Source organism: Aulostomus chinensis, chromosome 6, assembly GCF_037954235.1.
Source record: "Aulostomus chinensis isolate RoL2024-O1b breed Wild chromosome 6, RoL_Achi_v1.0, whole genome shotgun sequence".
Taxonomy (NCBI): Eukaryota; Metazoa; Chordata; class Actinopteri; order Syngnathiformes; family Aulostomidae; genus Aulostomus; species Aulostomus chinensis.
Window position 1 is genome coordinate 30,026,072 of NC_141325.1, and position 14,559 is coordinate 30,040,630.

Sequence of the window (14,559 nt, forward strand, 5' to 3'; positions counted from 1 at the left end):
CAGCAGTTTAGAGAGAAGCTCTTTTATTGGTCAAAGAAATCAGAAGCTTTAATACAGACAGGACAGTTTTAAGATGCAGCAAACAAAGACAACTGAAGCACTGACCGCTGTACGATCCGTTGTACTACTACAGTTCATATAGAGTACATGACAGGACCTGAGCCATCGCGGCGATGACAAACCTAGAAGCTGCTCTGACTTTAAGGACAGAGTCCCATGATCCATTTCCCTAAACCTGCACTGGGCTGCCGATCTAACGGCACCTGCTCCAAAGGCTAGGACCTGGTGTCTTCCTGTTGGTCCTGGGAGTTGTAGTCCACTCTCTCCAGCAGCAGAAGCATCTCCACGTGCATGGTCTGAGGGAACAGATCCACGGCCATGGCTCGCACCGGGCGGAACGGGGCTCCGTGGACTCGGTTGGACGGCGCTCGGCACAGGCTGAAGAGAAGAACAACAGAGCGTCACAACTGAAACCAAAGCCCAGAACGTCGCTTTCATAAAGAACTCACTCAATGAAGTTGTTCATGGCCGCCTTAGCGTTGCACGCCACGTACACCAGCCGCTTCACGTGCTCCGCTCTTCTGATGGCGAGTATGACCTTGGTGTCTGTTCAGTAAAGACAACTCACGTCTCATCTCTGTGAGGGAGCTGATGGTGGTGTGTTTGGGGGTCTCTGTAACTCACGTAGGCCGGCCCTCGGGGGGTCCACTATGGCTGTGATGTTGGACGACACCAAGGCGTTGAGAATGTTGGGGAACACGTCCTCGGCTTTCCCGCAGTGAAACTCCACGTTACTGAGACCTTGAGGACGCACGCCAGAGAAGGTGAAGGAGGATTGGTCAGAGTTCTGATGAAGCCAGCAGATAAATGAGCCACGTCTTCGCTCACCATTCAGCTTCGCGTTGACTTTGGCGTCCTCCACTGCTTCCTGACACAGCTCGACGCCAATCACCTTCTTCACCCTCTGAAGACAAAAGTCCCTGGCGTTCATCTTTCCACATCTCAAACGTTCAGACAAGCTTTTATTAGGCTCCGCCTACTAGAGAAGTCTGGCAGGTTAGGGCTGACGTCACCGGCGCTAAAGCCACATTCACACCGCAGCACACGACCCGGATAAAAGTGGGATGACACCACAAATCACACTGAGTCGGATCTTTCACATCAGATCCGAGTCACTTTCATCTGTGGATCTCAATCAGATGCGGATCAGGCATCGCAACGCCACCTCCGTCTGGACAGCCCACTGGGATTCCAGTGGTAAGGCGCCGAGGTCAAAGTAGATTATGTCCAGAAATTTTTGGATTAAATATTCCTGAGGCCTGCAAATCCCTTCACTCCTGCTCCGACATTCCAGACAAACACATTGTTCATGGTTGTTTGTGTGATGCAGCTTCAACTTTAACCCTCTGACCCGGAAGGTGGCGGTAGTACGCAAAGATGGACGACAAATGAGAGGAAGCAGATTCCTGCCTTCAGCTGAACGCTACGATGCTGCATGACAACCGGGAATACGGCGCTTCTTCTGTGACTGATCTCCTGTGGCGTGATTGGCCGCCTCAGCATGACATCATGGAATAGTGAATCAGCCTCCGATCACTCTTAACGTTGTGTCTCTGTCCCGTTCATGATTTTCTGATTTAAGCTGCTCGCTTCCATCACAGCTGTCTTTGCTGTAGGTCGCGTTCAGTGTGCGTCTGATGTTTTTAGCTTAGCTTCCTCGGGTAGGCAGGCAGGTTTGGTTCAAGTGTGACAGACGCGGTGCAGCACCTGACCTGGAGTGACAGAGCAGCTGGTGCAGCTTTAACATGCGACGGCAAACAGGCAGGGAGACGTTACCTTGGCCAGAGAGATGCCGATGGTTCCCGTCCCGCAGCACACATCCAAGACGGTGCTGTCCTGGTCCAGCTGAGCCCACTCCCCCACCGCCGAGTACAGAACCTCTGCTGCTCCTGTGTTGACCTGCCCGGGAACACAAGCACCACTGTCACCATCCAGGGCAGGACGCTGGTGTGCTGCTTGACTACAGGAGGTTTATTACCTGGAAGAAGGAGTGAGGCGATATTCTGAACTTCAGTCCGAGGAGCTCCTCGTGGATGCAGCCGTCTCCTGCCACCAGCTCACAGGGCAGGTCCTCGGGGCTCGGAGAAGTCCTCCACACAACAGCACAACACAGCCGCTCAGTGTCATGGACGGCAGGTCGAAGTTTAAATATCCAGCTCCCGGTCTCACCTTTGACCTTCTCTGACAAAGTAGAGGGAGGTCACGCCGCTGTCCCTCCCGTCTCCCTCGCTGAAGTACTTCTTCATGGAGCTCTTCAAGGCATCCAGCTCCTTTTCTTCAAGTTTCTAGAGATTTGAAGACGCGCAGGAGGTCAAACATTGGCGAGGACTCTCCTCAAACAGTTTGCAAACACGGCTGCATTAATACGCCACTGACGATCGTCCAGCGCGCCGGAGCAGGAGCTGAGGCGCTTTGGGTCGTCTGTCAACTGGTCGGCTGGTTAACTCCGCGCCTATTAGAGGCCTGGATGAAATTTATTATAATAAATTTAAAAATGATTTTGGGGGTCAAAGGTCACAGGGACAGACACACTTGTGCAGACTCGCTTGAACATTTGCACAACCGTTTCGGACAGTGCCTTTAAGTGGAAGCACGTGGACCGGTGGCCTCCAGCAGAGGCCAACCACCTCTGTCCCTGACAGATGAACCCGGGTCTCACTGCAGATACTGCACTGGGCGTGGACGACCATCCTGCTGTGCTTTTATTCAAAACAAAAACCCCTGAATGACCCCTAAAAGGCCAAGAAGTCTGAAGTGAAGGAAACGGTTTGAGTACCTGAGGGTTGAAGAACGCCACAGCCATGGCTTGCTTGGTCCTCGTGGTCCGGACCGTCAGCTGCTTCCAGTGTCCTTCGTACGTCTCAGGGCTGTAGACCGTGTACGGCGTCCTTCTGCAGGTGGAACACGTCAGAACGGGTGAAGTTCATCATCATGTTGCAAGCGTGTGTTCGTTCATTCATGGTGAAACTTGGTGTGTGTGTTGTTGGGGGGGGCACAATGGGGACTGCACTCGTTATTTCAAAAAGAAATAAAATTCAAGGGGGCAGAATAGACCGAGTTCCACGCTGCTGAGAGTTCAAGTGTACCTGACGCTCCAGAACGTCCCACAGCTGCTCAGTAGGGGGCGCTACACTCAGGTTGCGCAGCAGTGAGGGAGGTAAAGAGTGAAGAACAAACCTGGGGTGTGTCAGTCCAACCTGTTTTATTATCACCTGGGATTCTCGTGAGCGTGGAGGAATATCGTGATACCTGATGAACTCTTGAAAGGCGTTGACGACTCTCTTGGCCGTGGCTGAGACGTGGCACGTGTCCACTGGCCCGACCACGGCGCACGAGCCACCTTTGTACTTCCCCAGACGGAAACCAACGGTCTTATCTTCACCGTCGGCTCCCACAGAGATGAGGAACTCACACTTGTTCCGATACTCCGTCTGCCAACACACTCAGAGTTGGACGGGTTCCACAAAATAAAGTGATAAAAATGAACACACACACACACACACACACACACCTACCTGAGTAGGAGACGGTCGGATTGCTTCCAGAGGACAACACATTTTGTTGTACTTTCCTTTCTGAGCGAACAACCAGGGCAGCAGGGCTTTGTTGGTGCTGCCGATCTCTCTGAAAGCCAACCAGGAGAAGTATTCCTGAGTGTACTTCTACTGCAAACACCCCTGTAGTGGATGGACATGCATGTACTGTGGCCCGCTGATGTGTCTCAGGGACTCACTTGGCCAGCCTCTGCAGGACCCCCACCACCTCCTGCTCCTTCCTCCTCAGCTGCTCCTCATACGGGACCCTCCACAGGGGAGTCACCACGTTGGCGATCTGCACGCTCAGCGTCTCCTCCCCCTCGTCCCCCTCCGCTCGCTTGGGGGGAGGCTGCCCTCCTGCCGCACCTTCCCCCTCCTCCTGCTTTCTCTTCCTCAGGATGGGGTCGGCCTTGGGCTTGGCCAGCCTGACGCTCAGCACCTGACCCTTCCACTGCACGCCGTGCACCAGCCTCATGGCCTTGTCGCGCTCCTCCTCGTTCCTGAAGGTGACAAACGCGAACGTCTGGCGTCCAAACAGCTTGATCTTGTGCGGGTTGAGGCTGTGCTTGGCCAGGAACTTCTTCAGGTCGTTGAAGCCGATGAACTTGGGCAGGTTTCTGATCTCCACTTTGTAGATCTCAGATGTGAAGAGATCCGTCTGGATGTAGCGGTACATGCTGGGGTCAGAGGTCGCCGCCTCCTCTCCCTCTGTCCTGACATCGTTTGTGGAGTCCCTGGGGAGGTCAGCGGGGTTCTCCTCCTTCTGAGGAGGTGTCTCCGTGTCGGGGCTGCTGCTAGCCTCTGCCATGGTGCTGCCAGGGGGTAAAACAACTTTTTCAGCTCACTGAGTCTCTCTTGTTGATTTGATTTGTTAAGACTGAGGCCAAGTCTATATCTAAAGACAACCACCACGGTCTGTGGCCTCTAATTATCTTTGTGGAGATAAATCACATTCATCTAAACTCCCTTTAGTGAATTTCATCGGTAGAAGTTGGCAGGTCATCCACTCAGATTTAAAGCTCAAACTCTGGACTGCTGTGCAGGCTGGCACAGCTGCCGGTAACCTTCTTGAAGCTCAGCTGCCTTGAAATTTGGAGTTTCTCAGCTTTTTATTTACAGATGGGGGCTCGTGCAGAACAGCAAAGCCTCAAACTAATAAACGACTCCGGAAAACAGCAAGAAACAGCTCGCAAGGTGAAGGAGTGAAGGAGGCGCCTGCCTGCGGGGTCACATAACCACAGTCCTGACTGGAGGAGCCGCTGGCAGCTTTAGCTAACAGTTAGCTAAACACTAAACCTAGGAGTGACGATGCTGCGTTCAAAGTTGTAGGAGAAAAAATGAGAAAAGAGTTCTGAAGGTAGAATGAAGCACAGCTTCAGTCGCGATTACTGTTTCACACTGCAACTGTACAACCAGACCACGTCTCACCTCCTTGCGTCCACTTCTCACTGAGGCGGTCAGAGCGCTGCCATGTTGATGTAACCACGTGCAGCGTGACCTTTGAACTTTCTTAAAGAGGTACGGTCGTATTTGTGGACTTCCTCAGTGCTCCCGTTTCAAAAAGCCCTCTTGATAATTTGAATACAATTTGTGAGCCTTTCTACACACACACACACACACACACACACACACACACACACACACACACACAGATAGATAGATAGATAGATAGATAGATAGATAGATAGATAGATAGATAGATAGATAGATAGTGAAAAGGTTACTACAAGTTAGCTTTGTGTACTTTAAGAACAGTCGTCTCCTGGCGTCATCGACTCGTCCACCTTTGGCGTAGTTGGTGTCAGGAGAGACCAAATGAGTTTAAACTGACTCCTGACTCCGTTGGAGATAAAATAGACGAGCAATGTGACGCTGCGTCACGCTGTCTCTACGCGCTGACGTAGGTGAGGAAATTCGGCGCGCGAAAGCTGCTACAGGAAGTGGGAGCAGCTGAAGGGAAACGGCGGCCAGTTTAGGATTTGAATCAGTTGAACAACTTCCATAATCTAGAAACATCTACGTTAATATGGCAGATCCGAAGGTGAGATGATGGGTTTTGGGCCCTCGCCCGCGCTCTGGTTCCTCTGTGCTCGGAATTTTTGGTCAGCCGTGAGTGATTAACCGCCTAACGTCGTAAAAGTTTGTTAGGGGAGCTACGTGCCAAACATGCCGCTACGGTGAGGCTGCTGTACCGATCTAAAGGTTAATTGGTGTTTCCGAAAAGCTTGTGGTGAAGACGAAAAGCTGCCTGGCAGGTGACGTTAAAACTCCGTAATGTTTGCCCGCTTCTGCGCGTCTCGTCGGAGTTGCAATGATGAGCTGAGGAGTGCAGCAAGCCAGCATGTTAGCGTAGCTACACCCCTCCAGGTTTAGCTGGCCGGGGGAGCCGGAGCTTTTAACCATCGCGTTCCATGGGCAGTCGGTCATTTGGTCGGTAAGGCGCGTAGTCCGCTAGCTCGGGTACATGAAGTTAGCCTGCTGCCTTTGTCTCCCAAGCACAGCGCTTGCTAGCACAAGTGGGCTAATGCTAGCATCAACAGCGGGCGCTGGACGCAGGGCGGTCTGATAAACTACAGAACAGATTCTCGCCGCACGGATTAATGGCTAGCAACAAAAGCACGTCACCCAAGTTGCGAGCTAACTCACCGCGCTGAACGATGGACTAGCCCTTAGCCAACAGCTCGTAGCTCTCAACTCTTAGCCCTTAGCTCTGGACTAGCTCGCTGAGGCCTCCGCGCCGAGCATGCAACTTCTCAGCGAGTCCGTGAAACAAAGTTGATGGTGTTCACCGGCTCCACGGCGGTATGACACAGCTGCACCCACGCTAACTCTGTAAAACACCGGCCTCCTCGTGGGAGCCGGCGATGATTCCAGAAGTGTTGAACTCTTCTGTGACCGCAGCGACCCTCCGCTGACCCGCCTAGCCAACGCGCTACCCCGCAGACGTTCCCGCTGGGTTTCCCTCGTGAGGAGACAGACCCCCAGCACGTGCTTGTTAGTTTTGTGCTATACCCTCAAACTTCTTGTCTCGTGACTTGTTCACGTCGGTGTCCTCGGCGGGCATCGCTGAGGAAGCAGCGCAGTAGGTCCCAGCCAATTGTTCCCGCATCAGTGGGACCACCCAGCCCCATCTTGCATGTCAGGTGCTTGGCTCAGCAACAGCCAGATACAGAAGGCTTTACTGGTGCCCCCTACAAAAAGCTGTACTTAACCAGTGAGCTCTTTAAATCCCTGGATTGAGCCATTTGTTGCCTGCTGGCTGGTTGTCAGGACGCATTTTGCGCCAATGAGATTTAAAGAATCTCTGAACAGTAAAAGTGCTTCCTCTGGGTGTCTCCCACAGACGAGACCAGTTCGTCCTGTTTGGCACTGACTCTTGCTTTTTTGTGTTTAACACAGGACCAGGAAGACCACGACACCTCTGTAGACGGTGCAGAGGACTCCAATCATGATCCTCACTTTGAGCCAATCGTGTCCCTTCCTGAGCAGGACGTGAAAACATTAGAGGAGGACGAGGAGGAACTCTTCAAAATGTAAGTGGCTCTAATTACCTCGTCACAGAGTCAAGAGTCAGCATGCGACGGGCCAGCTTGGTTCGTCGTTACTGGTGGCGTCTGGTCAGTGAAGCCTGCTCTTTATTTGTCAGGCGGGCTAAACTGTATCGGTTTGCCTCTGAGAACGACCCCCCGGAATGGAAGGAGAGAGGCACCGGTGACGTCAAGCTGCTGAAACACAAAGAGAAGGGCTCGATCCGCCTCCTGATGAGAAGAGACCGAACTTTGAAAATTTGTGCCAATCATCACAGTGAGTGGAAGCGTTAACGTCCTTCTCTACAACACAAGCAAAGCTAACAGTAAAAGCAGATGCTTCCCTGAGTGAAAAATCAGCCTCTTTCTTGGTGAATGTGTCATCTGTTGAGTAGAGGATGCAGAACTCGCGCTCTCACATGTACTCGTGTTCCTGTCTTCATCCGCTAATCTCGCTCTGCTCTTGTGAACTCCAGTTGTACCTATGATGGAGCTGAAGCCCAACGCCGGCAGCGACAGAGCCTGGGTGTGGAACACACTCGCCGATTACGCTGATGAGTGCCCCAAGCCGGAACTCCTGGCAATACGGTTTTTAAATGCAGAAAGTAAGTTCGGTCCTCATCAGTTGCAGACAGTGGAAGGTGTTTGTAGAGGTCACGTGATGGTGACACCTACTTCCTGCAACTTAAGCCAGTCCAGCATTCTCATTGGTCGCTTGTGTGATGTGACAGTACCCTGTTGTGTTGTGTTGACAGATGCTCAGAAGTTCAAGGTGAAGTTCGATGAGTGTAAGGAGGAGGTCAAAAAAACTGGAGAGGGATCAGGTATGAAAACTTGACACTAAAATGCGCGGAGCATTTTGATGGTGGTTTGAATACTTGGTGTTGCACAGTCAGAAACAGGGGGTGGGGGTGTTGAATCTAAAAATGTAGGAGAAGTCATGAAGATTTTCAAGTCCGTGCTGCTCAGTTGAGACGGAGATCTCAGTTGATATTAATTTGTTAGGATGTCTGAAGCATCAGAGCGTTGTGCGTGTCGTCTGTTGTAGTCCAGCTGGTCGATCCTGGGGTCTGAGGACGTCCCCACGAGGCTGCTGAAGTGCAGGGGTGTTGGTGGAACAGCCACCAACCCTGTTCTTTTCCACAGGAATGATTTCCAGCAGTGTTGCAGCACACGTTCAGAATCAGAACTGTCGCTGTCTTTGTTTAGCCGTTTTTAAAATGGGGGTTCAGCGGCTCAGGCGCGGGGGTGCAGGCTCACTCTGTCCCTGGCTGCTCTCTCCAGCTGGGGACTTTTTCTGTCTGCCACATGAACACGCAGAATGTAACACCTGACTGGCTCTCCTGAGAGCCAGTGGCAGTTGTGTTCTGCTACATCTCGGTATCAGGGCCCATGAATGGGAATCTAGCGGCAGTGTGAGGAGGTGAGATCTTCCTTAGGGTTGAGACGTTCTCTCAGGAGAACCGTCTCTGGACCGGCCGCTGCTGGCGCTATGCTAACAACCTGTATTGTTCTGCCACAGGCAACACTGATAGTGCAAACAAAGTGGTGGAGAAGCTGGAGGAACTCTCTGTAAAAGACGAGGTGTCAGAGAAAAAGGAAGACAAGAAGAAGACTGAGAAGAAAGAAGATGAGAAAAAGGAGGTGAACGCAGAGAAGAATTGAGAAAGAACTTGCTTTGCTGATCTCCAGTTTATCTGTTTTTCCTCTTTTTCTACAATAGACTCTTAAGTGAACTGAATTTGGACACTTGCATATTAGGTTTTTTATGATCTGTTTTGCCTCAAGATCACAAGTCCTTGATGCCACTGGGGGAAAAACAGTGATTATGAAAAAAAGAAGCCCATTCCCTTCCACCCCCTTTTCCTCTTCACACCACTGGAATGCTCCACTTTCCATCCTGGTCATCTGCGTTTCAATGTTACTATTGACAAACTGTGAAAAGAGGCTTGTGATAGTGATAATTCCCACATTGGGCTTTTTTGTTTTATTATTCTGAAGCAGGGTTTGTTTGTAGGGGGTGAGGATAACGTAGCCTGCTTGGTAGCAGCACAGGGTCCGGGTCTAGGCGCTATGGAGGTGCGTTTGAGATCTCAGATCTCATGATGCATCTCAGGGGGCCTTCTCACCCTGTCCACTAACCACACTTCCTTCCACTGCTTGAAACATCAGGGAAGGTGGACGCCTTGTAGTAGAAGTTCCATCTCATCGGTTCTGTCGAGGACTGATCAGAAGACGGACCCCCTCCAGACAGTTGAGGGGCATCAGATGCACTTAGTTTAGCAGTTTGTTTCTTTTTTGTTTTACTATCCGAAGAGTCTAAAGTCAACCGTTCAGCAGAGTTCGGTGCAGCTACACTCTGACTTAAAGGAACATGCCAGCTTTTTTTTTTGGAAATATGTTCATCGTTTTCTCCTAAATCAGACAGGAAGCTAGAGACCCCTCCCTCTGTCCTCTGTGCAGCGTCAGGGAGCCGAGGCTCCTGCTAGTTAGCTTGCTATCATGATTGGTAGTGGATGGGCCGGTTAGCATCCTGCTGCTCCACCTGCAGTTCCTCCTCTGTGTTGTTGTGCATATAAACAGTCCAGGATGTTGGTTTGTCCTGAGGTCATCGTCCTCCATCCTCTTACCTTAACGGCTTTGTATCCAAATCTAAGATTCCAGCAGTATCGTCGTGTCATCTGGCTCTGGGAAGGATGTTGAATTAGGAGATTCCCCCCCAAAGTTGGCGTGTTCCTTCAAGTTCCTCACCAGGAACCAAGTTTGTGTTCTTGAGATCTTAACATTCCCAGACTTAACGCATGTCGAGTCAGTGTGCCCGTCTGATCTGTCTCCACCCCCACCCCTGCTCTTCCCACTAACTGAGTTCCTAACCCTGCCTCTGAAGTGCATCCAAGTGCCAGTGCATCTGTAAATACATGTACATGGATGAAATGTTACTTCTCATTTGCACTCAAATGACTTGAAATATTTCCTCCACCTTCGAATAAAACGCTGTCAAAGACCACACGTGCATTGGGAGAAACATGTTTTTCTTTGATTGCTGTTCAGACATCAGTCGGCATCCAGGCTGCTGTATTAACGAGTCATTTGCTCAAAGAGTTCAAAACTTTTATTTACTCTCCTCAGACCATTGGGAAATATTTCCTCTTCACAAAAATAGGAACGCATGTACATTTATAGTATATTCTGTATTTTAATACATTGAAGTTTCTATTTGAGTTTGGAAAAAAGAAAAGAGGATCAGCTCATTGCTGATGGAGCAGGATCATTGCCGACTGTCAGGAATGGTCCCTGACCTGCAGTCTATCCGTAATGGCAGTCATCTTAAGAGGAATGACATCGACAGTGTTGGACATGTGGCCCAACAGCATCCCTGGTCACCACAGCCTGACAACAGAAGAACCCTTCACGCATACGGTGGAATCGTTACTTGACATTACAGTGTAGTTGGTAAGGCAGCGGGGTGAGACCGTCCAAGCTCAACCTGCCTTTAACGCTCGCGTCGCCACAGAGAAGACGGCGCGCGCCGAGTAAACCAAAATCCCACAACTTGATGTCTTAAAAACACATCGGCCTCCCGCAGCTTCCTGTTGGTTCAGCTCGCCCAGTCATACACAGTACAATGATACCCTTCACACCTTGTCGAACAATTCATTGTGTATGAAACTTAAGTTTTCCCCTCAAAAGGCAACGATGGTTTATTTTTTACTGCAAATACTTAACGGTCAGTTTGTGTAGTCTGGTGTTTGTCAAATTGCAGCAAAACATTAAAAGCGAACTCTTGGATGCTATCGGTGACTTTCCGGACAAAAGACGTTAGTTCTTCAGTTTAAAGAAAAGAAAACATGGCTGTACCAGACAGCTGCTGCCAGGCGATTCACCTGGTCTGGATCCAGGGTACTCGAGGGAATGTGGCTTCTTTTGGCACTAAAACCTTTGTAGAAAACTCGGCCCTTGATGGTGAACAGCATCTCCTGCTAAAGAGGCGTCGGAGGCATCAACAAGGAAGAGGATGTCACTCTCCACCCACCAAGGCTTCAGCCTCTAATCATTATATTTCGTTTCAGTCTTTTTTTCACACTGCAAGATCCAAGGACAAGCTTTGCTTTTTACTGATACACGGTCCTAAAGTGATATTTCACCCAATCGTTCATTCTGCCCTTGACGTTCTCACTAAAGTGGCTTGAACTCCTGCATCCCTTCTTCGTGACTCCAGGATGCAGGAAGAGCCAGCCACGTGTTTAGCTTGACGCGAACGGAGACTGACAGCTAACAGCTAAGCGGTCCAGAAACATCTGTTTCCAAACACTGCGGGTCATTGTGGCGGTTTGGTCCAAGGTGGCCTTGTTTGTTTTAGCATGAATCAGGGTGGGTTTTGGATTATTGAGCACACAGTTGGATTAAGGGGACCTGGATTAAACCAGACGACGGGGAGAGTTTTTAAACAATGTTTTTGGACTGTCTTGCTGTTGTTAGCCATCAGTCTCCGTTAGCTTCAAGCTAAACATACGTGGCTGGCTCTTTCTGCAACCTGGGGTCCCAGAGAAGTCATGCAGGAAGGAAAATGACTGTTAAACTTCGCTTTAAAATCGCCCAACTGCCCGTCTGACTTCAGGGGCGGAGCAAAGGTAACCTGATTAATTTTGTGCAAATCTCTTAAGCAGCGGGAAACGGCTTTATTTAATATTGGGCTCGGTGAAAACCCCTCTGTCCACTGAGTTGATGATTTATCAAAAAACAAAAAAACACACAAAGTATTTGTTTGAAAAGATGAATCAAACATAGCTTCTGAAATGTTGGTTAGACCAAAACAAAACCGGATTTAGGAAATCCTTTCACGACATGGAAGATGGAACATGACCTCCTACTGAACACAAAAGTCTCAACCATTATTTCCATTCTTTTCTTACACAAATCAAAAAGATGTCTTAGTTGGGAATTGCTGGATACCAAGCTTGGTAAAAATGGCTGAGATGAGGTAATCTGACTTTCAAGAACACAAAGATATCCAACCAGCGCTTGTCCTGGGTGGTGCCACCAGCCTGAAACCAAGAAAAGGGGTCAGCTATTCTCCCGCTGTCAACGCTACAGGCGATTATCTAGCATCTCTGCTGGCTGCGTTCATTCCTGAGAAAGACTAAATTAAAGTTTAATCTAATTAATTGCAGACATTTCTCTGTGAATTTGGAATGCAACCTCCAGATGTGATGAAGTGGTTTTCTGCTAGGTCTCCTTTCCCATCTCTTCATGTCACCTGTGTTGCTGACCTGTCCTCCGTTAGCGCTCCACCTCCACCACGAGGTCTGGAGGTGATGGGAACAGTACGGTGAGTAAGTGTGAAGCACCGCGACCTCCCGAGGCCGGCTCGTCTTCTCACACGCGTCTATAGTGACGATCTTTGATTTCATGTGTTGCAAGTTCACGTGAGATACTTGGATTTCACCTCATGACTGAGAGACGACAGTAATAAACATCGACAACCTGCTGGGACGGTTCATGCTTACAACCATAGACGATGAGCCACAAAATGTTACGTACACACATAACTTGCAGAAACCCGCCCCCTCGGCTCCAAACGCACTTTGGCCATTGTCTCACCGGACTGATTCAGGAGCAGACGGGTGCTCCTGATTGGCTGTCACGAAAAATTAACAATCGGGGAAGATGTCTTTGTAGCAGGGTGGTGGTTGTCATGGCAGAAGGATGCGGCATTGCTGATCACACTGAAATCTCATAGGTGGTGCCTCCTACACCCGTCACCTTTTTGACGTTACTGTGGCGACCGGGGCTGAGGGTGGCGCCCTGGGCACCTGGGTGGCAATCCATCTGCCCGTTCATTTTCATGGCCTCTCTGGACAGAAAGAGAAGAACAAGAGGATCAGGTCAGTGAAGGTTCATCACGCTTTGGATTGTCAGAACGGAATATTAATTAAGATGGAAGTGTGCGTTAGTGAAGAAAACAGTTGGGAACGTTAGATGGGCAGAGAAAGAGCATGCAAAAGAAAAAAGATGGAAAGTCACGACTTTATTTTCACATTCATGACAGAATACAAAATGGAGATTTTTCTAGAAAGGCCAACAATGACATTCATTCACAGAACAACTGAGAATTCATAAAGAGAACGTATGGATAAATAAATGGACAAACACCGCAGACACATGCTACATGTTCAGGACTAGGCTGAGGTACGCTAGTGCCCTCTATTGGCTGGCTTTGTCCAGCAGAAGGAGCAGGGCCTCCAGTGAGAGGACATTCAATCCCAACCAGTCCCCTTGGCTCAGTACCCTGCATGCAGTTCCAGAGGGGTACATTAGGATTCATACCTTGGGCCCCCCAGGCGAGGCGAGTCTGTCCTCTCATGGGCACTGATGTATGAGCGTTTCTGACGGGAGTAGGAAGGGGATCGGGGCATGGCAGGGGAGTGGGGCTGGTGGGCAGGGGAGCGGTAGGGGCCGCCCTGGCTGCTGTTGGTGCTATTGTGATCAGTGTGTAGGGAGGTGGATGAAGTCCTGGGGGCTCGACCGAGAGTGGAGCCGGCGTGGCGCAACACAGGGGTTCGCTGGCCATAGCTCACCAGCCCAACACTCATCAGGTTGTCCCTGGAGCCTCCATAGGCAGGAGGTGTGGGGCCTCTGGAGCTGGGGCAGCGAGGCCCATCTGGGTAGCAAGGGTTGGTTTGGAGGCCATAGCCCCCCGAGCCCTCAAACACACCAGAGTCCTGGGCATAGATATGGGTCTGGGAACGCCCATGCAGCATCTGACGCTTCTCCCTCTCCTCCATCTCCTTTCGCTCCTGGATGGAGGCCATAATGGTCTGAGAGAGGTTGTCATAGCGTACTGGGGATGGATCCCTGTCCCGCAGGTGAGGGGACTGCCTGCCCAACCCCCTGGGTGGCATCACTGGACTATAGGTGGGGGCAACCTGCTGCCTTTGCATTTCAGGTTCCCGAATGTGGCACATTTTGGTGGGCAGGTAGGGCGAGTGGAACCCCATGGAGGGCATACCACGGTGGGCCATGCACTCATTGGCAGTGGAGGGGGTGATGCTGGGGTTGAGCAGGCTGTCATAGGACAGGCTTCCATTTCGGTTGGAGAGCGTGTTGGGAGAGAAGACACTCTTGTATGGCGTGGAGGTGACGGTCTGGGGCTGCAGCGCCTGGAGCTGACCCTTATCTGACCGGTGGTGAGCCTGCTTCAGGCTGAGAGAGCGGGAGTTGGCAGGGTCAGAGTCCAGCTGGAGTGGGGAAGATTTAAAGGTGCGGTGCAGGGGAGCGTTGGTGTACTCTGGCATATCCAGGTTTGGCTCGGATCGGTAGTCGTGACCACGAACACCCTCTTCCAAGATGGTTGAGGTCTTCTGGTCATCTGGCATGATGATCTGAGGAGCAAGAGGCAGAATGAAACAACAAGTCAGAGTCAGACCTGAACCCAG

At 50.7% G+C, this 14,559-nt stretch overlaps 3 protein-coding genes and 1 non-coding gene across 12 annotated transcripts in view; 2 read left to right on the forward strand and 2 right to left on the reverse strand.

The window, feature by feature from the left end:
* trmt2a (tRNA methyltransferase 2A) lies at window positions 1-6,737 on the reverse strand. Of its 4 annotated transcripts, none has more exons than XM_086207501.1 (12): window positions 6,609-6,737; window positions 3,794-4,408; window positions 3,576-3,684; window positions 3,310-3,491; window positions 2,837-2,951; window positions 2,230-2,345; window positions 2,039-2,150; window positions 1,837-1,959; window positions 889-964; window positions 685-801; window positions 510-606; window positions 1-438 (listed from the first exon to the last, which is right to left on the reverse strand). In XM_086207501.1, exons 2-12 carry the CDS (start codon window positions 4,402-4,404, stop codon window positions 276-278), a joined length of 1,821 nt encoding a protein of 606 aa, XP_086063627.1. In that variant the 5' UTR covers window positions 4,405-4,408; window positions 6,609-6,737; the 3' UTR covers window positions 1-275. The 4 variants fall into 4 exon arrangements, with proteins under 4 accessions (XP_086063627.1, XP_086063626.1, XP_086063625.1 ...); XM_086207500.1 differs by lacking the exon at window positions 6,609-6,737 and adding an exon at window positions 6,243-6,540; XM_086207499.1 differs by lacking the exon at window positions 6,609-6,737 and adding an exon at window positions 5,341-5,473.
* On the forward strand, window positions 5,475-10,132 carry ranbp1 (RAN binding protein 1). Its single transcript, XM_086207504.1, has 6 exons — window positions 5,475-5,637; window positions 6,996-7,129; window positions 7,243-7,400; window positions 7,600-7,728; window positions 7,879-7,947; window positions 8,646-10,132. The coding sequence occupies exons 1-6, from the start codon at window positions 5,623-5,625 to the stop codon at window positions 8,786-8,788; spliced, it is 648 nt and encodes a 215-aa protein (XP_086063630.1). The 5' UTR covers window positions 5,475-5,622; the 3' UTR covers window positions 8,789-10,132.
* On the forward strand, window positions 8,374-8,503 carry LOC147260741 (small nucleolar RNA SNORA77). Its single transcript, XR_015116708.1, has one exon. It is a non-coding gene; the product is annotated as a small nucleolar RNA SNORA77 (small nucleolar RNA).
* Window positions 10,133-10,224: 92 nt separating the features above from the next.
* The window catches only part of zdhhc8b (zDHHC palmitoyltransferase 8b), a 51,873-nt gene continuing 47,538 nt past the window's right edge, over window positions 10,225-14,559 (reverse strand). For all 6 annotated transcript variants that reach the window (XM_086207492.1, XM_086207496.1, XM_086207497.1 and 3 more), the window contains 2 exons: window positions 13,451-14,505; window positions 10,225-12,977 (listed from right to left, as the gene is read on the reverse strand). In XM_086207492.1, the coding sequence (XP_086063618.1) occupies window positions 12,845-12,977; window positions 13,451-14,505 (1,188 nt within the window). In that variant the 3' untranslated portion in view covers window positions 10,225-12,844. The remainder of the gene's footprint in view (window positions 12,978-13,450; window positions 14,506-14,559) is intronic.